The 27341-nt window shown below is 41.4% G+C and overlaps 1 protein-coding gene across 1 annotated transcript in view; it reads left to right on the forward strand.

Annotated features, from left to right (window-relative positions):
• Window positions 1-27341, forward strand: part of LOC122808259 — a 189455-nt gene that overhangs the window by 134857 nt on the left and 27257 nt on the right. Inside the window, exon 3 of the mRNA XM_044079226.1 lies at window positions 20448-20500. Coding sequence (XP_043935161.1) covers window positions 20448-20500 — 53 coding nt within the window. The remainder of the gene's footprint in view (window positions 1-20447; window positions 20501-27341) is intronic.

Genomic DNA, 27341 nt, shown 5'->3' on the forward strand with positions numbered 1-27341 from the left:
GATTTAGACTTCTGGCATTGAGCAGCATTACCCTCAGTTTCTTCCCATTTTTGTTTTCTAGGGTGGTAGGTTTAGAATTTGAGCCTTGCCTAAAAAGGCACTATGGGGGTGGCAAGAGCCTTAGCCAATATCCGAATCCCAGGGTGACAGGTGCAAGCCGCCCTTCAAGCAGCGTGGCTTGTCAAGCATGTCATCCCAGGCAGACAGACACTGGATCCCCTTTGAATGACACCAGACATTAAGCCAATTGTTAAAGCTGATCATCTTGTCTCTATATTGTGGCATCATTCTTGGTGAAGGAAGGATACTGCTCAGGGTTAGGGTCATACCTGCCTGGGCTACATAATCAGAGAGCTCCTCTATGTCTCTTTTCATGTAGTCCAGGGAGGTACGTCTCAGGTCGCTCACACCAGCATGGACAATGACTGTGTCATATTTGTACTTGCCGTGGAGTGACCCGAGTGCTTGTGTTATGTGGCGGATTCTAGCGCCCGATAGGCAGCTTACTGTGACCCTCTCCTTGTTCAGCCTGGTGAGTGGGACATCAGTGTGTCTGACTATGGAGTCACCTATGACAAGTATGTTTGGTGTTGTATTTGGCCTTAAGGGCTGTGACTGCTTTGCACACTGCTTTTGTGGTTTATGTGTTGCTTGTGGGGTGTCTTGAGGTAGCAGTTGTTTGGGTGTCTGCTTTGGAGGCCTCTGCTGTTTAGGTAAGTTTTACTCAGAGCCTCCGAGTATGTCTTTGTGTGTTTATGTGTTTGATTCAGTGGAGTGGTAACATTATGTGAGGCTGGTTTTGTGGTGTGTGTAGTTGCCTTCTCCTCCTGTCTGGTCTTGCCAGTCCTGAGTTGAGAGAGCTCAGCCTCCAGTTTGGCTAAATAGCTGCATCTCTCGCAAGTATTTGTGTTATGTGGGAGGAGGAGAGGGTTGTCTGTGTACATGAGGCAGTTATAACATTGCCTCAAGATTCCCAGATTCACCAGCTGGACCGGAGAGGAGATTGACAACTGACCTTTGGACATGCTAGAATAATATTGGGAAATCCTTAATTGAAAACAAGGGCCAGTGGGGAGTGAGGGTGTAGTGCTTTTAATTTTAGTGCTGACTTATATAATTGCTTTAGTGAGCAAGTGCCAGGTAACTTGAGTGCAATGTGTTACAAGTAACTAAATGCAAAACGGACAAACAGTAACTTTCTTTCAAGTGAAACAAGGAAATAAGTACAGTAAGCAATGCAGATACCACTAGTGATCCACAGAAGCTGAGAAGTTGCGTATTAGGTGGAATTAGCTTCCAGGGAAATAACAAGCAAACAAACAACAAGCATATAAACAAAGCTAGATTCAGCAGGCCTGGATCTAGTCTATGCTAGAGCAAACAAGGTGTACCAATTTCAGTAAGATACAGTTCAAATATTCAGGCACTATAAACCTTTAACCAGAAATTCCCAGCTCAGAAGGGCAGAGTCCAGCCTCTTCTCCCACAAGAGTGCAGACCACGAACCTTCTTAATGTAAAATAACTGGCCTGAAGCCCAAGTGCCTAAACCAGAACTAATACACTTGGACACTGGGCTCTCAATCAGCAGTTCCCAACTTAGAAGGATGAAAGCTACCTGTCCTGCCACCACAGTGCTTGCCACCTTGGAAAACGTCTTCAACTAATGTGTCCAATATAGTCACAAAATCTCATCCCAGGATACCCATGACCTCTGTGTTGTGTGCCTGGAGCCAGGACACTTAACGGTGGACTGTACTGTCTGCAACACCTTTGGCCTTTGCTCCCTTGCAGAAAGGAAAACAACTTGTTTTTGAAAGGGCTGATTCTCCCAGAAACTTCTAAAGATAATCATAAGAAAGCAGAAAAGTGCAGAGAGCAGAACAAAGAAAAAGAAAGAGAGAGGGCAGCCAAGAAGAGAAAATACAAGGACTTGTGCGCCAGTTTGACACTGAAACATCTCGGGCAGGACACCTTGTATTCACTGGCAGCATCAGCATTGATGCATTCCATTACATCAAAAAGCAGCATTCAGTTAAGGCTGGTAGTCATCCAGCACCAAGCTCTGAAAAGGTACCTAGCAAGCAGTCTTCTGAGAAAGAGTTGTCTTGCATTATGTCTTCTTGTCCTCCTTCCACATCTTCCTGCACATCTGCCAAGTCTTTCCTCAGTCCTTCAGACTTGGACTGAGATTGACTGATAAAGGCTTTTCTGAGGGCTTAGTCTGAGATGGGTGTCATTCCATCCCTTATTTTATCCAGAGTGGAATGGCCTGACTAACATTTCCCTGTTCTAGCTTATTACTTGGTCTTTGCTTTGGAAATGCCAATTTCATTGCTAATAGCTCGACTGAAGCTTGACTGCTTTGTATCTAAAGATCCTGTGACCTTGGTACATCCAACTCATTTGATGGAGAGACCTTCAACTGTAATGGAGTCTGGAAGATGACCATGCCACACTGAGCCTTCTGTACTAGCTTTGGCACAAGCTTGTTTGGTGCTGTTTTCAGTGTCAGAGTCCTTGGCATTTGATGTGGTGGCTTTGATCTGAATCTTGGAGCCTTCTGGGTCTTCATTGTTGGCGGTCCTATCTTTGATACCATTTACATACAGTTTTGGGGTGATGGACACAACACTGATCTAGTGTCTCCTGTGCTGAAAGACTTGAGATGAGAAATCAAGACACTCAACAGAATGATATCCTCATCCTCTGAAGAACTACAGAACCTTCAATGGTATAGGAAGCACCCCTTGGCACCTAGCAATCAGACCTACAGCCATCTCATCAGTCATCCCTTGAGCAGAGCAGAATGAAAAGTCTCAATGAACCTCCCCAGGTTCATGCTGAGTCCCCTGGGGATTCTGATGAGTTCCCTCCAGATATTCCCAGAAAAAGGATATGCAAATGGAGGAACATCAACTCCACTAGGGAGTCTTTAACCTTTGACACTGATGTGGATGATTGAGAGGGTCTCCAGAAAATTCCAATTTCAGCAAAATCCTTGAAATGATGTGCCAGAGGGGATCTTGGCACCATGTTAGGATAAGTAAGTGTTGTTTGAGACTATCCAGACTGCATTGTCTACCTCTTGGGTGGTATATTTTTGCAAACTGCCTCATAGATTTGGCCACCAGACTAGTATGCCGAGAACCTGAATCCTCTAAGGCTATCCCTATGAATCAAGAATAGGTACTCCACCCTCTTAAGGAGAAGCAGCATTAAAGAAAGGATCCTCTGATAGACCCTGACATTGTAATGGTAGCCAGTAGGAGAGAGCTGTCAGAGGATACAGTGGCTGTCCATATGAAAAACAAGGAGTCTTAAGCAATGGACTGAATGTGGAAGCATGCTTAGGCCTCTAGCATGTTTGCCTGGAAGGCAGTGAACCACATCATTCATATCTATTTTCAAAGAGACTTAGCAGAGCACAGTTTGGACTCTTTGAGTAGACTGGCCACTCCTGAGGTTTAGACTCATGTGGCAATGATGGTAAACATTTCCAGTTTTTTCATGTGGCTGTTACACAATGCAGAAATGGCCAGCATTACCATGAGCATCATGCCTGGCTCTGCCTTTGCAACTTTGCAGATAACTTCAAGGTGCCCTTCACCAACACCCTTTATGATAGATCCTCCTTATTCTGGCCCAAGGTAAAGAAGAAATTTCAGAAAGTGAATGGGAAGAAAGCAAGGACTTTGTCTCCCATAGGTGTCCAATTTGAGACCCCTCAGAGATCTTATAACAGGAATCTGCAGGGCTCCAAGTCTCTATGGTTTAGAAAGTACAAAATGGCAATCCTTTGAGTCATCTTTCAACAGGGCTGACTGTGGTAGAGGTGGCCCTTTCAACAGATGCTGCCCTAGAGGCACAGGAGTTCTGCAGAACCAGAGATTTAGGGGCCCCTTCATGGGCAAGCAGTCACAATGTCCCTGAAGCCTTGCCTGACTGCACCCTTCTGGAGGCATCTCAGTGCAATTTATCTCTTCACTCCACTGTGTGGATAGCCATCATGCAGGACAGCTGTGTGAGAGAAATAATTTTCTTAGGGTATACAATACATTATACTCCATCTCATAAGTCTCTGGCACTCCCAGGCATCCCCCTCCACACCATTGCAGAGTGTTAAGAGAAGAGATAGCCAGTCTGATGAAACAAAAAAAGATCCACTCAGGAGGTCCTGCAAGACCAGAAAGGGTCAGAAATCTGTTCAAGGTTCTTTATAGTTCTAAAGAAAAACAAGGACCTCAGGCCATTAATGAATCTCAGCAACCTAAATTAGTACATCACAAGGACTGCATTCAGAATAGCCATGGTGCAAGCAGTTTTGATCTGCCTGAATGAAAATGATTGGATCTGCTCAACAGACCTCCAGGATACCTACTTGCACATCAAAATTGCCATGACATACAGGAGGTTCTTGGGTTCCAGATGGGAGCCAGTCATTTTCAGTTCAGAACCCTAACCTTTGGTGTCACCACAACCCCCACCCCCAGGTGTTTACCGAGTGTATGACATTAGCCTGTGAATAAAAGGATCCAAGTGCTTTCATACCTGGGCAATTGGCTCCTAACTGCTACATCAGTGGTATCTCTCACAGAAGTCAGAGATTATTTGCTGCAGCTCTTCCTATCCTTTGGAATTTCAGTCAGCTACAAGAAATTACATTTACAGCCCATTCAGTTCATGGTGCTCATAGGCTGTCATCTAGACACAACAAATTGCATGTTGAAACTACCTTCCAACAGGCTCCTATCCCTGAGAAGCAAGATACACTGTCTGCTTAATAATCAATTGCCTCCATCTTTTTTCATCAGTCTAATGGCTTCAGCAACTCAAATCATCCCTCATGCCCATTTATACATGAGAATCCTTCAGTAGATGTTAAACATGCAATGGTATAGGTTTTAGACCCTCTCAGTGCTCCTGTGTGTATGACTCAAATTCACAGACATCTAAATTGGTGGTTGATGTCTCTAACAATGTCTATGGGAAGACCTTTCATCCCTCCTTCCTAGATAACGGTTACCACAGGCATGTCTTCTGTGGGGTAGGGAGGCATTATGAGGGGGAGCATGGTCCAAGGGTCATAGACAGACATGGAGGTTAATTTTCACATGAGCATCTTGAAGATGAGGGCAGTCCTCTTAGTGCTGTGGGTACTTCAAGACTTCCTTTTTCTAGTAGTGATGTCCATACAATCAGACAGTATCAGTTGTATGGTACATCAACAAGCATAGAGAAACCGTATTTTACCCCCCTTTGCAGAGAGACCAAAAGAGAGAGTGGCAGTGGATGATAGTTTTGCACCACTTTCCTATAACAATGGAGATCCTAAGGAAAGTGAACTGTTTGGGGGACAGGCTCCTCAGATCACTGCTAATGCCTTATGAGTCTGGTTTTCAAATATCCAAAGTGGAACATTTTTGTAGAAACATGAGATTTTACAGGACAAAACATACCCACAGCCAGTGCAAAGGACAGAGCTTCACTTTTTTTGCTAACAGAAAAGCTTATTCTTATAACATTTGAGTGTTTCAGATACAAAATAACTGTTTTATGCAGCTATTAAAGAAAACTTATGAAATATTTTTTGTCCCCAAATTTTAGGACATTTGCCATTTTTTAATTTTTTTCACAGGACACAACCACCCAAAGAGGGACTTTCCGTTGCAAAGAGGTACAGGTGATAACCAAACGTATGAGTGATTTCTTAATCCTTCTGTACCACAACTACTCTTCAGCTGCTGAGGGCAGTCTTGCTGTGATTACTTTGCTTTCCCATCCAGCATAAAATGCAGCTGCTTCCTTGCTCGGACCCCTCATTAGGGACAGTCACTGAGAAATTATGTGGTCTGTCAGTGCCCCCCCCGGGCTCCTTTATGCCCATCCACCACAACCAGTAATTATCAGATTCCTGCAGTAAACCTCTGCATGGAAAGCAACAATAATCCTCATTGCACCATTCTGGCCCAGGCAAAACTGGATTCAGCTGCTCAGGCCTCACTTAAAGAAAAAGCCATGGCTTCCGGATCTCCAGCTGGATCTTCTGTCCTACTCATCCAGGGAAACTTACCCGGGATTGCACTCCTCATATTAACAGCATGGTGTCTCCAATTCCTGTAATGGCCAAGGATCCTGCTTTGTCCCACAGTGTGGTACAAGTGCGGTCTCCTTTAGACATGCTTATATTATTCAAAGTTTGCAAAAGCAAGTGAAAACATTTCTCAGAATGGACCACTAACCAAGGACTGGATCCTTTTACTGCCTCTCTTCCAGCTGTACTCCATTTCCTCTCTATTTTGTTTGATACTGGCTCCAGCTACTGTTTTTTTTTTGTTTTTTGGTATTACTAGAGTCTGGCCCATTTCTTGGTAAGTCAAGGCTCACTTTTTTGCTCTCTGTCTGCCTGTCACAGCACCCTCCTGGGCAATCAGCCCATTCATTCTCCATCACTGGTGCAAATGCCAACCAGGAGGGGGCCATTATTCAGACAACCACTTTGAGATTTTTTTTTTTGTTGTGAAGCTGTAGTCCCTGCACACACCAGGCAAAACAGCAGGGAGGGGACATCTCTGCTGTGAATATCTGAGGAGCCTGTCCCTTCACTTGTGCCAGGGACTTTCCTTTCCTCTCTCTCCCTCAAAGAATAAAATGTGGTTTTCCCAGTCTACACCAGAGAAGTCGCGTCACCAAGTGTGTCCTCAAGTGCACACACACACACACACACACACACACACACACACACACACACACACACACACACACAAACACAAAAAGCCCTCCAACCAGAGAGACAAGAAGGCCATTCCCCTTCACTTTTTTCTCAGCATGCCTGACTCTTCCAGTGCGAGGGTAGCTAACTGAATCCCAGTCACCTGGGTTGCAGGCGCAGTTCCATCCTGTGTGCCATGGAGCAGGGCATGTCAGAGCTTATTCTACTCAGGCTGTAGCTGCTTCATTGGTTCCTTTAGGCGATTCTATGCTATGGATGTCTTCCTTTCACACCTTTACTAGACATAGCAGTTGGATATCCTTGGTAAAACTGTAGCTGATTTTGCTACACAAGTGCTTCAGTGTATCTTACATGTATTTCCTTCCCCTGTACTATTTTTGGTTTAGGATTCAGCCCAAAGGTGATGAATAATTAAAAATGTAAAAATGACAGAAGTTCTACAGTGCATTTCTATTGGATACTTGTTACTGCAATAAATGGCTTCTCCCCCCTCCCCCATCACAATAATTCTCTGTGTATGGCTTTTATCTTGTTGCACCTGTATTTTTTGCTTTGTGTGCTATGGTATAGTAAGAACCTGTAAGCATTGGCTGTTCGCTGCATGCAGGGTTGCCAGATTTCCGACTGGCCAGGTAGGGACTAAAGAAAAAAAAAAAAATCTTTAATGCAGAACATCAGAGTTCCGCATTAAACAGAAGTAGCTCTGTGTGTTTATTTTTTATTTGATTGGCCTGGGCCAATAAATAAACACAGAGCTACTTCTGTTTAATGTGAAACATTACAGTTCCGCATTAAACAGAAGTAGCTCTGTTTTGCGATGTTTTGATTGGCCCGTATAACAGCATACGAGCCAATCAAAAATCGCTAACACGGAGCTTCTTGTGTTAAATGCGGAAGTCCGCATTAAACACAAGAAGCTCCTTGTTAGCGATTTTTGATTGGCCTGTATGCCGGTATACGGGCCAATCAAAAAAAAAAAACAAAGCAGATGCTGCCCAGGATTTAAACCAGCAGTGCGGGACTCAGGATCAGGCTGCTGATCTCGGGACAGTCCCGCCCAAATAGGGACGTCTGGCAACCCTGGCTGCATGGGTGTTTACTTAAGCTTCTCCATTTTAGGAGAGGCTGTGAGTGAAGCCTGCTGTTTGCTTAGAAGGAAGCAAATGGAAGTCTGTCACTCTGTCTGCTGTTAGGTCTTTGGGAGGAAAACAGTAATATTGCCAAGAGGTTGCCTGGTTAATTAAGTCAGTTCCTTACAAGATCTTCACAACTGTGTGTTCCTGATGACAAACCACTGGTTTGTTGTCAGTGAAAAATTATCTGTCTGCCTATCTATCTATCTATCTATCTATCTATCTGTCTGTCTATATATATAGGCATCCTTTGTTGACTGAGCTAGTTCCACTAGGCTAGTGTCCTCTTTTCGGGGATGAGGGAGTTCTATATCAAACTGCTGCACTACTGCTGGTATGGGAGGATTATTACATTTTAGATTATTTTGCAAACAGTATTTCAAAGAGTTTTTTGGGTGTTTTGTACTTTGGCACTCAGCAAGTCATGCAGTCTTGTCTTTGTTGCCTCCTTATGTACTCTTGTGCTGCCACCTCCTGGCTACTCATGAGACTCCAGGCAACAGAGATCTTGACAACAAGCATTAGTTGCTGTTAAGATGCTGAGATAAAGGAACATAAGGGACAGGCAGTAAACCTAAACGTACTAAATAACTGAAAAAAAAAAAAACAGAAAATAAGTACATCGTATTTATAGTGACTACCTTTCAGATATGGTCCTTGCTCTCAGTTTTCAAGCTTTTTTCTCTGCTGTAAATCAAGCAAGTTTTGTATGGAACTGTCCACCGAGTGGTGCCGGTTAGTAAACATAGAGAGAGTAAAATTTTTCTATAAAGTTAGGATTGGGTATGAAACCTACTAAACCGCATGGCATTGTGTGGAATTAAGCTTAGAGCAGCTAGCTTGCACGTGGAATAGCAGTAACATATCCTAACATTATTTAACATCTCGCCCTTAACTCCAGAAAGTAGCTTGCGTATTGAATAGCACTACCATTTCCTAGCACTGTATAATGTGTTGCCCTTAATCCCAGAAACTACCCAAGGACACCCTTGTTAAAACCCACTCCTTAATCCTAAACAGCCCACCCTATTATAGAACTGGACAACATGGATGTGCAATTTCTAAATGTCTTTATGGCCAGTTTGGTAGTTTTGGGCATCCTAAGGCAATGCAGCAATTGTCTCCTCTTCTCAGGCAAACAGTTAATCATTAAAGAAAATAACACAGTATGACAAGAGATGTGAATACACAACTTCTTTGGAGGTAAAAATGTTGCATACAAAAGAGGTTGTCAGGAATACCCGCACTACATCCCTCACACACACTTCTCACCACACACACAGGTTGTCTAAAAGAAACCTTCCCAAATTTTAAAGACCTCCAAAGCCAGCTAACAGCAACATTGCTCCTCATCAGTCACTAAAACACACACCAAACACAACACCAAACGTCTCACATAAGCTTACACCTAATGGTCCACAAAGACCAAACCCCATAAGGCAAGCATATACTTTACTTAATACTGTTGTAATTGGAGACTACATTGTGGGACACACAGATGCCCCACTCACCAGGTTAGATAAGGAGAAGATAATGGCTAGTTGCCTGTCTGGAGGCAGGATCCGCAGTATCACTCACACACTCGAATCGCTGCACCCCAGGTACCACTGTGATTCTAATTATAGTCCATGTAGGTGCAAATGATCTGAGACACACTTCACTGGACTATATGAACAAAAACACAATGGGTCTCATGGATTATGCGTCACAGACAGGTATGAGCCTTGCATTGAGCAGCATTCTACCTTTACCAAGGATGATGCCACAGTATGAACATAAAATGATTGATTTTAACAATTGGCTTAGTTTCTGGAGTCACTCCAAGGGGGATCCAATATTTGTCAGCATGGGAGGACATGGTCAACAGACCACGTTGCTTTGTCAAGGATGGTTGCACCTCTCCTCGTAGGTTTTTAGAGAATAGTTGGAGTTTTTTGAGTCTGTCCATATAGGACAAGTGTTTAAGGCCTAAGATCCTCTTTGTGAGGTACGTTTGCAGCCTCTCTAGTTGTTGCAGGCGTCTAGTGAGGTACATGCCAAATGGGGCATTGTACCCGATGATTGGCCTAATGAGGGAATAGTAGAAGGAAACTTCCTTAGTAATGAGATGTGTCACATAGAAGGACTTTCTGACCACAGTGGCAATGTGGTGGTCAAAAGAGAGGTTGCTGTCAACCTGTGTTCCTAGAGCTCTTATAACTCCTTCTGTGTTCAGTGTACTACCATCAATGTGGTAATTCATGGGAGCCAGGTTTTTCCTAAAGGGGATTATGACACATTTTTTAGCATTGAGCTTAAGGCCATGGTTCTGACACCAGTCGTTGGTCTCAGTCTTTCTGCAGGATGTCAACATCACTTGGGAAGTTAATAGCAATCTATGTTAGCAATAAACATACCTTCAGGTTAGTTAAACAGGATTACACCATGTAGCTCATCCATGAGCAAGTCACCAAAGATGAGGTCCTTTACCTTATCATGGCTAGCTACAGTTCACCATCTGTGCCCCTAGAGTCTAACAACTCTTATCTGAACATACTAGAAGGGCTCGCCATCCAACTGAGCACACTATTTATGAATAACTTTAACACCCCTCTATGGACTGAGAAACTTACACTGCCTCAAACTCACAGGCAAATGCTTCCTGGACATAGAACAGATAGTGCACACTCTAACCAGAGGATGAAATGTACTGGATCTAGTGCTCACCAACATGTGAGAGTGTGGCACCTCCCCCCCGTGTCACATCTTCACCAATGAGGTTAGATCACAAAGCTGTCTCCTTTGAAGTAACAATCAACCAGGAAAGCCTAGTTAAACCTTTAACTATTCTGAGGTAAACTGCATCATTTTAAGTGATAGTTTGTCAAAATTCAAGGCTGCCCTAACCGTGAGACCACAGCCACCTATGCAAGAATTATTCATAGAGTCTCAGTGCAAAGATATGAATGGCTGCATAGAGGCTGCCATACCTACCAGAAGTATACCCAAAACAAACAACTGAAACCAAATCCAGCTGATGGAATCCTCACCTAAATAGGGTATATAATAAAAGAAGAAAACTCATGGCCAAAATAAGGAAGAGCAACTCCCTTAAAAACAGGTGCTGTTTTATGCAACTAAGCAAGAAACTAAGATGTCTAATTAAGTCCAACAAGGCCAACTATGAGATCAGGATAGCTTTGCAGGCTAAGGATAATCATAAAGCCTTCTTCAGTTATGTCCAGTACCTTAAAGGTAACACACAGCAGTGTGCTGAAATGGTGAATGATAACACCTTCACCTATCAGGGTGACATAGTAAATCTACTTGCTAATAAATTCAGCTCCAACTTCACCCCCCACTCCCCCCCAACTCCACCAGGTGAACCCCCCCCCCAGCATGCTACCCCCCAACTATTAGCAGGGATCACCTGCTAGCAGCACTTGCTAAAATGAAGAACACCACCTGTATGGGTCCCAACAACATTCCTGGTTGCCTCCTGAGCAGTCTAAAACATGACCTATCAGGACCACTTGAGGCACTTTTCAACTACAGCCTTGAAACAAGCTATGTTCCATGTGAATGGAGGACTGCAACAGTCATTCCCCTCCACAACTGTGGACCATCAACTGACCCAGTGAACTAGAGACTCAGCAGTCTAACAAGCCTAATAAGCAAAGCCAATGAATTAATTGTCATGGAAATGATAAACAAGGATATTGGCAACCTACAGACAGTGGACCCATCCCAAAAGGTCATGCTTACTTAACCTGGTAGACTTCTTTGAGAGGATCACCAAGGCAATGGACGAGGGTAAAACAGTGCATACCGTGTATCTTGATCTAGCCAAGACTTTCGATACAGTAACCCACTCAACACATTCTTGAGAAGCTCTCTGAGCTAGGAATATATCCCTACTTAACCTGCTGGATTGCCAGCTGGCTCACAGGCAGGACCCAAGAAGTCAGGATCTGTGAGACCACCTCCACCCACAGGCCTTTCACAGGTGGAGCACCCCAATGCTCCATGCTGGCCCCACTCCTCTTTAGCATGTACTTCTCAGAAGCCAAAGCTAATCAAGGCCTCTGGCTCAACAAGTTCACAGATTATTGTAAACTGGCAGCAGTTATAGATTCCCCCAAGACACCAACATCTTGCAAGAGGGTTTAACACAGACAAACAATTGGTGCTAAAGCCATGGGCTAAAATTCAATACCAAAAAAGCATTATAATGCCCTTTGGGAAACTGTCAACCCAAGTTCATTACTCGATCGATAAAACACCCCTAAGAGTTGACCCAGTAGTAAGGGATCTTGGAACATATGCAGACAGCAGTCTGGCCCAACACGTAACTAAGACAGTAAGAAAATCATTCTATGTTGCCCAACTTATAGGTAAGGATATGGCATCTATGTCCAAGGAAGTTATAGTACTACTCTACTTGGCTGTTATCAGACTTATCACTGAATACAGTTCCTCCTTTGGCATGCATGTAATCAGACACTTGCAACAGTTGAAATGCTCACAAAAGGTTTTTCATAGGAGAATTCAAAGCATGAATACCCTGTCCTACACTGATCACCTAAAGGCACTTTTCTTTATTTAGTCTCCTACAGGCTGATGAGAGAGGATTTTTGCCTATCTTACAGGGCTTCCTCAGACCGAGCCCTGATGGATCTGTTGCACATGTGCAAAAACAAGCAAACAGCACCAGAAACACTGCATTCAGGAATCTGAGCTTCACTTGTGACATAAACAGAACATGCTGGATAGGTCTCAACCAAACAAGGACAAATCTCAACAAAATCAGGGGCAATCAGGGACACTTTTAAAATATGAACACTATTAACTTGAGACATTGACATAATAAGAGAATGTGAATTCCTGTACAGTTTCTGAAGTAAAAATAAGTCTATAACTCTTACAAAAACAAAAAAGAAGGCAACGTGTCAGCTAAATCCACAAAGACGAACCACCACTTAGAAGTATAAAATGATCGCAAGCTTTATTCCAAAGGTAAAACTGTGTTAAAATGTTAGCGCTTTTGTTTAAATGAATATTAAACTTCTTCAGACATAATTTTTAAAATTTTCCCCATTTTAAATACAATTCCTTATAGTGACATAATTTCCTCTTAATCAAGTAACATCTCATTTAAAGCAATATTCAGTTTTAAAACAATGCTGCCCCATTCATGCATATAAAACCTTATTCAACTCTAAATTCATTATAAATTATCTATTTATTTCCTTTGTGAACCACATTTATTTTATCTTACTTATTTTTAACGCATTAAGCTTCAAGATTGGAGTTATAGAGCTCCGTTCATTAATTCCTGGCCAGCTGTCTGCATGTTACCTTACTTGCCATTCGAGCTCTCTCAATTCTAGTAACAAGCCCCATGCTTTTTTATCATCTATTACTATGCTGACAATAATGGTGTAGCTAAATTGGTGCCCTGGATGATCTTTTACTTGCTTGGCTAAGGCATTAGATTAATTATTTTTCTAATGGAATATTCATGCTCATATACACGTTGGGAGAGTTTTCTCTCCGTCTTTCCTATGTAAAAGCTAAACATAATTTGCACTTACTTAAATATGCCACTGCCTTAGATTTACAACTGTATTTTCCTTTTATCATATATTTTTTGTTTCTTATAATAAATTCATTATTAATTTCTATTTTGTGGCACCATTTACATGCACCACACCTCCTCATACCATGCAGGACACTTTCACTATAATTCTCTTTATACTGGATTAATTCTTTTAAATTTTTCCCTCTCCTGTTCACAATGCATGGCTTTACACCTAATATGTTTCTAAACTCTTCTTCATTTAATATGACCCAGTTTTTTTCAAAAATCCATTTAAGTAGTCTGAAGTCTTCGCTATATGTTATAATCAGTGCTTCTGAAAACTTATGATTATTTCTTTCAACTACATGTTGTATTCTGTGTGAATCAGGGTTACCCATTATTGTTTCGTCTATATCGTATGTCCTCGTTTCCTCTATATCGTATGTCCTCGTTTCCTCTATATCATATGTCCTCGTTTCACGTAAAATGGATTCCTTATGTAAAATGGGGTTAAAATGACCTCTGTCCCTTTTGATTCTTTTTCTTCTTTGTTTTTGTAAGTTTATCAACGCAGTTTGCGTTTTTTTATTAAGTCTATAACTCTAATTTTGGTAATAATTTAATCAGTGGAATTTACCACCTTTTCTCCAAAAGACACCGGTTTTAGCAGGGATTAGGAGGGACACTCAGTGACAGATGTGTGTCCCAAAGGATCTCCACATTAAGGACATGTAAAACAGAGTTCATCCCTGACACTCTTCAAAGGAAACCTTGACAATTGGATGGGAAATCATAAATTTACTCTCGGTCTGGCACCTGTGCCCCTTATGGACAGAGGCATTCAATAAGAAAAATATTAACCTAGCTAACACCCCCAACAAATTCTTAGTTACCTCTCTACTAAAATGCCCCATATAGATGCTTATGATATTCAGGACCAAAATGGTTTGAGGTGTGCGTCTAGGCTTGTAAGTGTCGTTAACCTACTAACAACCTGTGAACCTATTTTTATTGAAATTTTATATGCAGGAACAAACACATTAACATAGTAAAACAAATAACTTTTCACACAAGGGTCTACATAATTTCTTACAATGTACATCATTAAGCTTTATTAGAAAATATGAGGATCACAACTGAAAAACCTTACTGGGGAACAATAGGGGATTGATGTACAAGGAGAGCCCTGAATTAAGCCTGAAGGTGCATTTGCAGCATACCAAGCTGCAGTGAAGCAAGGACTGAAGGCAAAGGGCTGCCATGTTTTTTTCCTTGCTACATAGGTTCACGGGTTTATATTAGGCTAACGATCACTATGGTCTTAACATCCTAGCCATGCATCTCAAATATGACCCACACATTTGATTTATATTTGATTTATAGGGTGTGATTTACTCACTGCTTCTGTTCATCAGAGACATAGGTAGCAGACCAAGGGTGAATTTCCTATTATCCATTCATTGATTCAAATTACGCTTAAATAGGGATAGGGAGAAACTCTGCTACACATGGATGGGGGGCCTGTTCCAGAGAAAAAGAATTCTCCTGAGTAACACATCTGTCTCAGTGACATGTCAGTTGTTTATTTCTTGTGAAGGTAAGAAGAAGGACAACCTGTGTCAAAACAAACTTTTCCAAATGGCTGTCTCAGGCTAATTACCTTTTGTTATACTCACCACAGCAAAACTATTTCAGGCAGGGTCAAGGCCCATGCATCTAGGGCCTTGTCTTCATTCATGGCTTTTTGGAAAGAGTTGGATTCTAAAGTATTCTAGAAGCAGTGACTTGGTCCCTTCTACATACGTTTACAGGGCATCACAAGCTTGACTCCTATAGGTCTAGATCAGGCTTTGCTAGAAACATTCTCCAGGGGCTTCTGGACCATTCCCCTTTTACCTCCCAAATGTAGTATGCTAGGTAATCTACTCATATAGCTAAGGCTGCCACAGCACTGATCAGTATGATGAATATATTACAGTTGTGTACTTAAACTTACCTTAATAGTAGATATTCAAATGATCACTGCTGCAGTAGCTGCTCCCTCACTCCATCCTCTTGATTTTTGGTGTGTTGTTTTTGCCAAGGTGAAGACTTTTAATTTTTGCTGTTCCTAGCATTGTTCTTTTCAAGGCTCAGTCTCCCTCTGTCTGTTGGCATGAAAGCTCTGAATGGCTTGGCACCCAAACCTACCTTTTTAGTCAGCTCAACTTGAGCTGACTAATGGTTTGGATGCAAGGAAGGTGCCTTGAAGCTTTGTAAGTTGGACGATTATTATATCCTTGGCAGGATATAAGCCATATAGCTAAGGCTACTGCAGCAATAATCATTCAAACGTCCACTGTTATGTTAAGTTTACTTACACAACCATGCCATATCTGTCTTTACTTCCTCTTTTATCTCTAGACAAGGCAGAAGCTGCCAATTATTACTCAAGAAGCTTCTATGATTATAACTCAACTGGTCACAAAAAATGTCTGGAACTGCTGGTGTTTAATCAGAAATTTACAGTTAAGGGCTAACATTCTTACTGATTTTGTGTTGCTGTGTAACAGCATATTAATTGGGGCCACTCCATCTGCCGACCTGGAAGGAAGCTGTTATACTATTAATCCCTAAACCAGGGAAAGACTTGTTTATTACCCCATGTTCTTGTTGACCAATTTCCATTTTCAACTGTGAATATAAACTGTTCTTGGCAATTTTAGCTAAAAGACTTTCCAGGTGTCTTCAGAAAGTCATACATTCTGATCAGATTGGTTTTGTACCAGGTAGGTCCACTTTCAGTAGCCTGAATAAAACATTCATATTGATAAGGAGCATATCAAACTCTTGGCACACCTTGCTACTGTCCAGTTTGAGTGTAGAGAAAGTTTTTGATAGGGTTTGGTGGACCTGCATGTGGGAACTTGTGTACTTGAGGCTCCCCTGAATTTATAGACATGTTACAAAGGTTGCACCTGGGGTCCACTGCCCGACTGAAGTTGGACATCTCATTCTGAACACCATTGAGGATTAGGAGAAGCATTATGCAAGAGTAGTCACTCTCTCCACTTTCATTTGTTGTTTACCTGGAACCCCCAAGACACCCACCTAAGACAGCTGAAATTATCAGATTGTTTGGTTTCATGCTGAGAAAGAAACATGTAAAATATGCTTATATGCTGATGATCTTTTGGTTTTCCTGACAAATCTCAGGATCATCAACCCCTTTTATTTCAAGAACTTGCTTATTCTGATACACTCTCAAGGTATAAGATCAACTTCAGTAAAACTAAGGTGGTGATAATCGACTGTTACCCTTCAGCCAGGGCTTAGCTTGAGTATCCTTTTCTAGCTGATGCTTGATCACAGTTATAACCTAACCTAACGACATCCTTAGTAAGCAGTTATAAAGTTATTATGATGACAATTAAAAAAAGATATTGCCAAAATTGGAAGCTTCTTTTGCCAAGATTTAACAGAGAGTGTATCAGCAAGTGCATGGCACATTCATCTCAAGCACTTCCCCGTCGGCCCCTTCTCAGTTTTTGACTAGGTGAAAATCTTGCCTTAGGAATATTATTTAGGCTGGATAAAAGCCAAGCCTACAGTGCCATCAAAGTACTCTTCCTTCCTCCAAGGGAGGTCTAAGTCTCTCCAACCTAGAAATATACTCACTGGCCTCAGGAATAAAGGTGTTTGGGGATTTTTATCACCCTCAGCAAACAGGCTGTATTGTGTGATATCTTGACTCAAATTTTTGAGACGTTGTATGTAAAATGGGAAAAACAACATTGTTATTCAGTGATCTTGTTAACATTAATATCAGCTGTTAAAGATGTTTTCAAAAATACTACAACCTCAAACTGGATGTTAGACATTCTAATCATCTGTAACTCATGTTTCTGGGGTGCACAGACAACAGTTACATTCAGGGAGTTGAAGTTTTGCGCTGATTTTATTGGGAACAAATACTGGAAAGAAGGGAATCATCACCTGAACTGGAAAGAATTTAGAACAAGATATGAATCCCAGCAGGGATTGACTGACCTATATACCAAACTGATAAATAACAACCAGGCACTCTTTTGCAAAGCAGGGTCGTCAATGCTGGATTGCATGGCTAGTTGATGCTAGAAGTGGACAGTCAAACAGCAGAGGCAAAATTAGCTTACTTTATCAAATACTAATCACTCCCAGAAACAAACTCACTGATGAATATAGGATACTGTGGGAACATGACTTTGCTCTAGAAGTTAGCAAACCTTCCTTGAACAACTTTCTTTCAGTCCTCAGGTATGTTGCCCAGACTTGAAGGTTTAGACTCTTTGGCTGGCAGTGTCACTTCAAGTATTTTTAGACACCTTTGCAGGTGTTCAAGATGTTTCGCAGTGAATCACCTCTTTCCTGGAGATGCCCCGCTTAGCAGATTGGGTTCACATGTTTTGCGGCTGTTCTGTTCCACACAAATTTAAAAAGGTCCTACAAATTACTTGTAACAAAATATGACCTGTTAAGGTAACAGTTAACAAGTGTGATGTTTTTGTAGGTAACTCAACTCTTTATCGTTTGGGTTCAACCAAATTCAGATTGCTGAACTTGTTATTTATTGTGGCAAAGAAGTGCAGCACCAAAAGATGAAAGAATGGTGTCCCTCCCACATTTATGGACCTCTCAGAACTAATGAGTGAACTCTCCAACATGGAGCTATTAACAATGGACACTTCTCTGAAAAACAAGACTGCAGAAAAATGGTCACCCCAGAAGATCATCAGTAATGAACATTATGACCTGTTCATAAATATATAGATGTATAACATTCTACGTCCTCATTATTTTCTTCTGTTTAATCATAGTAACTGCAGTTGGATGTGAATAGTACATATGTTATACTCTTTGTTCAGTGTTGTTAAAATAAAGATTCTGTTTACAAAAATCTCTTCTTGGTTTCTCTCTCTTAGGCATTTTCTGGCATTTCTTTTTACTGATAAACTATTCCTCGTGGGAGTATTATACATTAAATCTCATAGGAAAGTGGTATTGCCTGCGTGGTCTTTGAATTTTATTCTAAACTAAATAACAGAAGCCAGTTTTAAAACATTTTCTGTTCCCTTAAAATTTTTTGTCTTTGAAAAGGGCAGGCAGTGGTATGTCGTCACCAAACCTGTCACCTACCAGTGGACATTGCAATGACGTCACCTCATGGCATAAAGCATGCCATAATGCCATAATGGACACAGCTGTGTATGCAATGTAGCAAGTGACAACTACCATTTGTGTGTTTTTAAATGACAGGGGGTATTTGTGAAAGGGTGACACTGCCGTAGCTGAAATATCAGTTATTGAGAGGCATTTGTGATGCTTGGTGTGACTCTAAACAAACAAGGAGGTACTTTTCACACCTGTGGGTATAGCCTACTGCATACCATCTGCTGTACCATTGTCTCCACAATTCAGGAGACTTGTACTTAGGTAGTGTTCCCTTGGAGTGTTTAAACTCCCTGTGATATTTGTTGTAGTGTCTAATACATGTCTAGCCTAACAGCTGGGCTCACCTGTACCATATGCAGTGTTTCAGTGACTCAGTCTAAATCTGGCATGCTGGCAGATTAGGACACAGCCAGTATGGCTGTATCTGAGTGGCATTTGTTATTGAGGTTTTGGTATCTAAGGATATAATCACACATAAGAATTTCCTTCCTGTTCTACCCTTACTAACCATTAGTTTATGAATACAAGAAAGACAGGAATGTAGGAAATAATTTAATATGCTTGTGCAAAAATCTTACTGTAACATATTGACTTCCCATCTTTCTGATATGAGAACATTTCTTCCATTTTTTTTTCCTGTTTGGTTATTTGGGTTTCTTTTGTGTTTTGTCCTGGTCTCTTGTGGTTGAATGTAAGGATTTTTGTACAGTGTGTGTGTGTGTGTGTGTGTGTGTGTGTGTGTGTGTGTGTGTGTGTGTGTGTGTTTTGAGTTAATTGAGAAATGTAACATTCCTAGTATCTACGTAAAGAGCTTCCAATATAAGTGGCTGTGGGGACAAAGTGTGCCCAATGTGTCCATGCCCAGTGTTGGTACAGCTTATGGCCTATGGCACATTCTTGTACTTGTTCCTGTATCCTGATACTAGCAGATGCTGGCACTAATGACAGAGACTAAACTGTTGACTGAACATGCTGCTATGTTTTCCCATGATCTGGCACTCAAGTGCTGTTTTTGTCATGCCGTGAAACTGATATATGTTTAGCAACATTAAAGGTCACAGCTCATGAGAACTGATTTGGCTGCCTTCCTTGCAGGTTGGATTGGCAGTCTGTGCTCCTGGAGAGAGTGACGTACATATTAGCAGTGGTTTATGGGCTGCTGGACATCCCTTTTCATAGATAGTATCCATAGTGTATGACTATACAGAAATACAGGAGTGGAACCAACTGTCTTGTTTAATGGTGAAGTCTGCATGCATCTGTATATTTATGAACTTAATAGTTATGGTAATAAAAAGCCTAACAAACCTTTTCTTAGACACTGCATAATGTAGTTGTATGACTTGTTTAATGTAATCTAGTTGTATGAGGTGTTTGATGTAATATAGTTGTATGAGGTGTTTAATAGTTTTAAGTGGGAGAAACCTTTAAGGGAGCGTTTTGATTATGGAAATAATGTAGTCACAGTTTAGCTCAGGTAAATGGTCATGTTTAACATTTGTTTATCATAAGTTCCACTTTAGCGTATGCAGAGGGTCTGTGCCAGACCACATCCTAGGTAGCTACATTCACCTGTGCACACATAATATTACTGCTGGAGATGATTGGCCAGATCCAGTCAGCTGTGGTTCATTTTATTAACTTTTCCATCTTAGAGTTTCAGTTAGAGTAAGTATGTCAGGAAACTGTACTTACTCCGTATAACTTAAGCATCCAGAGTGTGAGGGTGCAGTTTACTACTTGCTTGCATACACTTATTTAAAGAGCCTCATGTTTTGCGCATTTAAATTTGTTCCTAACACTGATATCCATAAAATTAATGTTTTTTCCAGGCTTTGATCAGTAAACAGAAGCAAGATACAGAGAACAATAATTTGCCAAACCAGTAAGTAATACATCCATATTTCAGCAGTGTTGATATTCTGTGGTTCTAGGTTACATATATATGTAGGTACCAGGAGGACTGTAAACATTTCACTTCTTAGAAGTTATTTTTTTTAATCTGTTTGATGAAAAATAAACTGCATGATTCAAATAACTGTGTGAAAACTGAAATACACCACCACATGCTGCTAAAAATATGCTCTTCAGATAAAATAAAAACTTTAATTGTTGAGACTTAAAATGAGACGTAAAGCAATAAAACAAAGCCCTTGTTGGTTTTGTATATAAGCACTTTCGGCTAAAAGCCTTCCTCAGATCATAAAGAATCAGGTTCCACAGGGCTAAGATAAATGAATGAAACACCAATCTTGTGGCTAAATCCAAGCCAACACCTTTTTTCACAGCAATGAGTTCACAGCCAGTCAGAGACCATGAAGGAAACACACCTCCAATTTACCAAGTAAAGACAATTTCCTTGAAGAAACAGCACATACCAGGCTAAGGCAGCCTTGTCAACACTAATCAATGTTGATGTTATTTCATTTCTTTCTTCCCCAGTAAATACTTTGGGTTTATATAACTACTCAGAGCTTGTATAAATAACATCAGTCCTTTTAGAATGAAACTTAACAAAAAATGTAGTAGTTCTAATTCCATTGCTGAGATAGTCGTTAATTAACTTCTCTTGGTTCAATCTGTCAGGCAAAACAAAGGACATAAAGACACAGTGGGAATTGATTTCTTGCGCTGATAAAAACTAACTCCATGGGGTTACTGGTTCAGCATCTGTTGTTCACAGGTGGTCTCCCATCCAAGTACTAACCAGGCTCAAACCTGCTTTGCTTCCAAGACCAGACAAGATCAGACACATTCAAGGTGACATGGCCGTACAAGCAAAATCTGCTTCTTTGTAAAATAGATGCATATCAAGCTAGAACAGCTTTTGTACTATTGGCACATGTTGCTATTCCATTGTTCATTTTCCCATTATTAATGGCAAAGGCACATATAGATGTCATCAGTTCCTCTTGATGAGAACTTCAGAAAAAGGGCATAATTGTTCAAAATGCAGTGCATAAAGACAAATATGCAGTGACTAGTTGTTTATCACAACACAGACTATCTGCGCCATGAACCGTCTTTCAACTACTAAAGGAACTTACAGAATGCCAACATCAAGGAAGTGATTTTCTTTGTTCCTCAGTGCTTAATACTTCACTTATCTCAGTACAATATCCTTATATTGAAAATTATTTTCTTTAGGGTTAACGTAAACTACCTATTCCTTTTCTAGTAGACTGACTACAGAGTCCTTTGTGCACTTGTCAACATATGGATATGTGCCTTGCCTTTAAAATTGGTTTAAGTGGTACAATTGCATTCAGGCCCGGAGGGCAATCTGCTCGGAGATTGATAATCCAGTTCACCTCGCATATTTCAGTCCTGTTGCTTATATTTCCACCTCTAGGGCCTTCAAAGACACTATCAATGGCTTTAAACATGAAGGAATGTATGGGATACTGAATGACATGATTTGCCAAAAGAGTGTTTGTGATCCTTATGCTGGATATCTCTTAGATGGCACAACACTCTGTCCTTCAATTGTTGGTTGGTTTTGCCTACATAATAAGCAGAACACTTTAAACAAATAGCTAAGTAAACAATATGTTTACTATTACAGGTAGCACTGCATGAAAAACAATATTCCATTACTGTAATGGGATGTTTGAATGAACTGCTAGCGTCTATCACAGGGCAGGCTTTACACCTGCCACATCTAACAGTTCCTTTCCTATTGCTAGAACTGTTTCTAGAGAAACTATCTTTCGTACACTGTCAAGTTCTTTTTATTTTTAAAAATCAACTTTGGGCTGTCTCCCACTATTTCTTTCAATTTTTCATGTTGGATCAGCACTGACCAAAACTTCTTAACAATGTTACATATATGCCTCAAATTATTACTATATGTGAGCATGAGACCAAGGGTTTGCTGTCCTTTGGAACTGTCATTGGATGGCCTCTGTGCTTTCCTGTTAGAAAAATAGGGTTGTCCTTTTCCTTTTCTTAAGTTTTCTGTTGTTTCTGGTTTCATTAAGATGTCTTTAGCGGCATAACCCTTCTGCTTTAAATGACACTCCAATTTAACCTTTTCACATTCATATTCTGTGTCTTTAGTACATAGTCTTGAGATGCATGTTGCTTGATTCTCCATTATATTCTAAAAAACATGTCTAGGATGCATGCTTTTCCTATGTAAATAATGGATGTTCTTCGTGTTTCACTGTTGCAGTCATCACATTTGGGTTATCTGCCTGCAGGTAGTCCTCAGCCGGCCTGAATACCAGAGTCTTGGGATTTCTGCGTTGGATGCTGTGGCTTCTTCCATGATGTCAGGTTGTCAGGGGTATAAAACATGCAGCCGACACAATTACATCAGTCTTTCTTGCCGTGCGGTGCTCGAAGCAGAAGCAGTTCACAAGTGCCAGTCGGCCAACTCCTGAAATGTTTGTTTTCGAGTTTCAGACCTGTAGTCTTCTAAAAGAGAAGTACCCCATTGGGGATCCTTTTCTCTTGCTCTAACCAATGTCAGAAAAAATTAATAATTGTCTGCCTGTGGAAAGCAAATACCTCATAGAGATTTTCATTCTTACTGCATCACCTGTTTAGGCCCAGGCCACAGCGTCCCCTGCTGTCATTTTTTTGCCTTGTTCAAAGCCCGAACTATCCGTCGTCGGGCAATTATTGTAGCTAAATACTTTCGCTCTCGATCTCTGTACTCCGAAATGGCGGCGGTCAGCCATCTGACTACCGATCTTCCAAAAAAAACGTAAGGATAAAGACAGAGACAGACCGCATAGGTCCAAAACTGTCGACGATGCTAACGTTAAGCTAGACGCCAGTCCGCTGGTACTCAGTGAAGCACTTTTGCAGCCCCTGATACCCATTTCTACAGATTCGCAGGCCTCTACTGAGACCCATTCGGAGTTCGGTATGCCGCAAGATGCTTCTTCGACTGTGGAACCTGCGGATGTTTCTACCTTGGATGGGTCCGGAGCCGCTGTGCAGGCACCGGCTTCTGAGGGTGTATTCAAGCCTACCAGTTTCCATATTAAACCAACTACTTCATTTCAAGCCAAAAATACTGAATTTCTCAGGTCTAAGGTTCGCACTATGCCTAGGAAACGACAACCAAAGTGCATTCTCAGGCCCACAGGCCTCAAAAACAAATGATTAGAATGGCTGAAGATGTTATTACCTTAATTAGGGGAATCCACTCTTCCCCCTCAAAGAGACCTAGAACTGATTGCCCTTCTGATTCTTCTGATCAGGAATCTGATATCTCTGTTCCTTCTGACTACCAGGACATACCCTTATCTACCTTTGAGGATTCTGATCTAGACGATTCCATTTCCTCTGCTCCCCCTCCATACCCTTAGGGAGCATTTCCACTGGGAAAGCCAGGACTTCTCTCAGTCCAAAAAGAGACTCAGGGAATTTTTAAACCTGCCTCAGCACAGGCCTCTAGCTGTCTCTCCTGTTCTGGAGATTGTAGATGATATCTTCTTGGAATCCAGCCTTACCCCGGATACTTTGCCTCCAGCTCCCAGGAAGCCTGACAGGTACTAGAGAGTACCTGACTCTCACAAATTCCTTTTCAAGAATCCTACTGCGGATCCAGAGACCATTTCCCAAGGACCAAAAGGCATTAAGGCTAATACTGCCAAGAATCCTACCTCTTCTGACAGGGATTCTAGGGCTTTAGATAGATGGGGTAAGTAAGAAGGTATACACCTCTGGTACTCTGGCCATTAGGGCTTTAAATTGCCAGTTTCATATGTTAAAGTATCAGCAGCATATTATGGGGCTAATTAAATAGAAAATTATGTTGATTCCTGACTGTGCAGAACACAAAGATTTACAAGAGTTAATGCATTCTGCTGACCAAGTTGGTAAACATACTTTGCAGTGTGGTTTTGATGCTTTAGAAACATCTTGTAGGGCTGCTGTCACTGGGTCTGTTCTTAGAAGGCATGCTTGGCTTAAGGAACAAAACTTGCCAGATCATGTCAAAGCAAAATTACTGGATGCACCCATAAACCAAGAGCACCTATTTGGCAATAAAGCAGAAGAAGTTCTGAAAAGGATGGAGGAGAAAGCTAAATCTGTGCAAACTAAATTCACTGGCAGATGACTTAAGCAGAAATCTCATCGACCCACACGAATGGAAACTGGAACCCAAAATATTCAAACTTTTGGGGAACAGATGGGGGACACCAGAGGTGGACCTGTTTGCTTCCCCTCAGGACTATCAATTGAACAAATACTGCACCAGAACTCCCCACAGCCAAGCTTGGAAGGTGGATGCCCTGTCCTTTTCCTGGGAAAGCTTCTCAGTCTATGCCTTTCCCCCCTCTGCCTCTCCTCTCGAAGGTTCTACTAAAGATCAAACAGGACAAGCCAAGGACAATCCTGATTAAACCAGACTGGCCATGCCAGCACTGGTATCCTCTTTTGCACAGTCTGACAGTGCTACAACCATGGCACCTACCTCAGACCCCTTCCATGCTGCCCCAGCAGGGGGGCAAAATTCTGCACCCTCAGCTTCAGACCCTGAACCTTGGAGCCTGGCTAATCCCCTGAACTCACCTCTAGCAACCCTCAGTAAGCAGGTGCTGGATGTCATTCTTGAGGCAAGGAGGTCTAGTACTAGAAAATCCTATTCAGAAAAGTGGAAAAGATACTGTTCCTGGAGCCAGTCTCAATGGATGGCAACAACTGTGCCCAGCTTACCTCATATACTAGATTACTTAACAGAAATGCTCCACAAGGGCCTATCCTTCTCTTCAATTAGGATTCATGCCTCTGCCATCTCAGCTCAGTATAATACTGAGCCACCCCTCTTCTCTCATCCTCTGGTAAAACAGTTCCTTAGAGGGGTCCAAAATTTTAGACCCCCCAGGAGAGCTCCCACTCCAGCCTGGGACCTTAACTTTGTATTGGAAAAACTTACACTTTCCCCTTTTGAACCGGCTGCTACAGCAGAGTTGAAATTCCTCTCATGGAAAACAGCTTTACTTCTAGCCATCACTTCAGCAAGAAGAGTGTCTGAACTGCAGGCCCTTATGGCAGTGGAACCCTTCATTATCTTCCATGCAAACAGGGTTTCCCTCAGAACTAATCCATCTTTTATGCCCAAGGTGGTGTCTAGTGTGGCTTTAAACCAGTCCATTCATTTGCCTACTTTTTTTCCCTAATCCTCAAAATAAAGGGGAAAGGATACACCTCTGATGTGCAGGCTACGATCTTGCACTGTACTTACATAAATATTTCATCTCTGTTTTTTTTTCTCAAAACTGGCTCTGTGACTCATAATTTACCAGAGCATTTTATATACATCTATTATGTTATTGTGTGGCTCTACCATTGACTTTTGTATAATCCTTTTATGAGTTTGTGAATTAATAATTGCACAGGACCAACCTGGTAAGCAAGTGTGTATTTGTATTTGTTCAGCTCTGTATTTTCTGTAATTTTAATCTTGATTTTTACTGTTTCTGAAACTATGTGCATTTTTTGGCATTTTTGGAGTTTTTCTCCTTGGGTCTCCACTGAAAAAGGGCTTTTTGTGGCCCAGCTGGACTAACCTGGTTAACAAATAACAAACAAACAAACAAACAGTCCTGGTTACCCTCCCTCCAGCCCCGATTGTCTTTGCTTTCAACTATCCTTTTTGGTTTGGCATATCTTATACTATGTGCATTTGCTTTTTGCTGGGGGTGTTCCACACCATATAATTGTTTCATATTTTGGGGGCACCTGACATCTGGGGCAAGAAAAACTGATGTAATGGCATTGGCTGCATATTTTATACCCCTGACGACCTGACATCATGAAAGAAGTGACAGCATCCGACGCAGAAATCCCAAGACTCTGGTATTCAGGCTGACTGAGGGCTACCTGCAGGCAGATAACCCAAATGTGATGACTGCAACAGTGAATACACTTGAACATCTACATTTATGGTAAGTGTACACAACTGTACTTTCCTCCATGTTTCTTTACTATGGATTGAAGTCTCTATGCCAGATGTCAGATCCAGTTCTATCTTTACACTAAGAAATCAATTGTTTCTTTGGAACTATTAACTGTGAACTTAAGAATGTCAGTGAAGTGGTTCAAATAATTTGTGAATACCATCAATTGTGAATCAACACCTTTCCACAATGTAAAGATGTTGTCCACAAAACGTTCATAGAATATCACGTGTTCTTTCCATGGGTTTCTGTCAGAAAGTACATGCTCTTGCTCCCATTGTGCTAATACAAGGTTCGAGTAACTGTTCGCACAAGGGGTCTCCATGGCTACCCCAAGCATTGCCAAAAGTATTCCTTCCCATAGATAAAAACATTGTTTTCAAGAATGAGTTCCAAAAGTGTACATATTAGATCAATGTTCACATTCATATCTCTCAGAACCACTGTATTCCTGATGGCTTCAACCCCATAGGTGTTGGGAATAACTGTGAAGAGGCTAGTGATGTCCATGGTTACCAACGGCATCTCCAAGTAGTCTTCGTTACTGTTCATGATGAAATATAATGTGCTAAGAAAGCTACATGTAGTCTTCAATACCATGGTAGCTTGTGGTAACAGTTTTTTCAATTGTTCCTCAACATATATGGATAGGGGTTCTGTAATCCATCCCCTCCCTGCTACAATGGGGCGAAGTGGTGGATTTTATCTATCCTTATGGATCTTCAGCAAGCCATTTATAGTTGGTACAGTTGGATTAGTAACTTCTAAAAAATCGTATATTTCCTTAGTTAACTGACCAGTCTTCAG

This window comes from Protopterus annectens, chromosome 1.part1 (assembly GCF_019279795.1).
Source record: "Protopterus annectens isolate FY-2018-M chromosome 1.part1, PAN1.0, whole genome shotgun sequence".
NCBI lineage: Eukaryota > Metazoa > Chordata > Ceratodontiformes > Protopteridae > Protopterus > Protopterus annectens.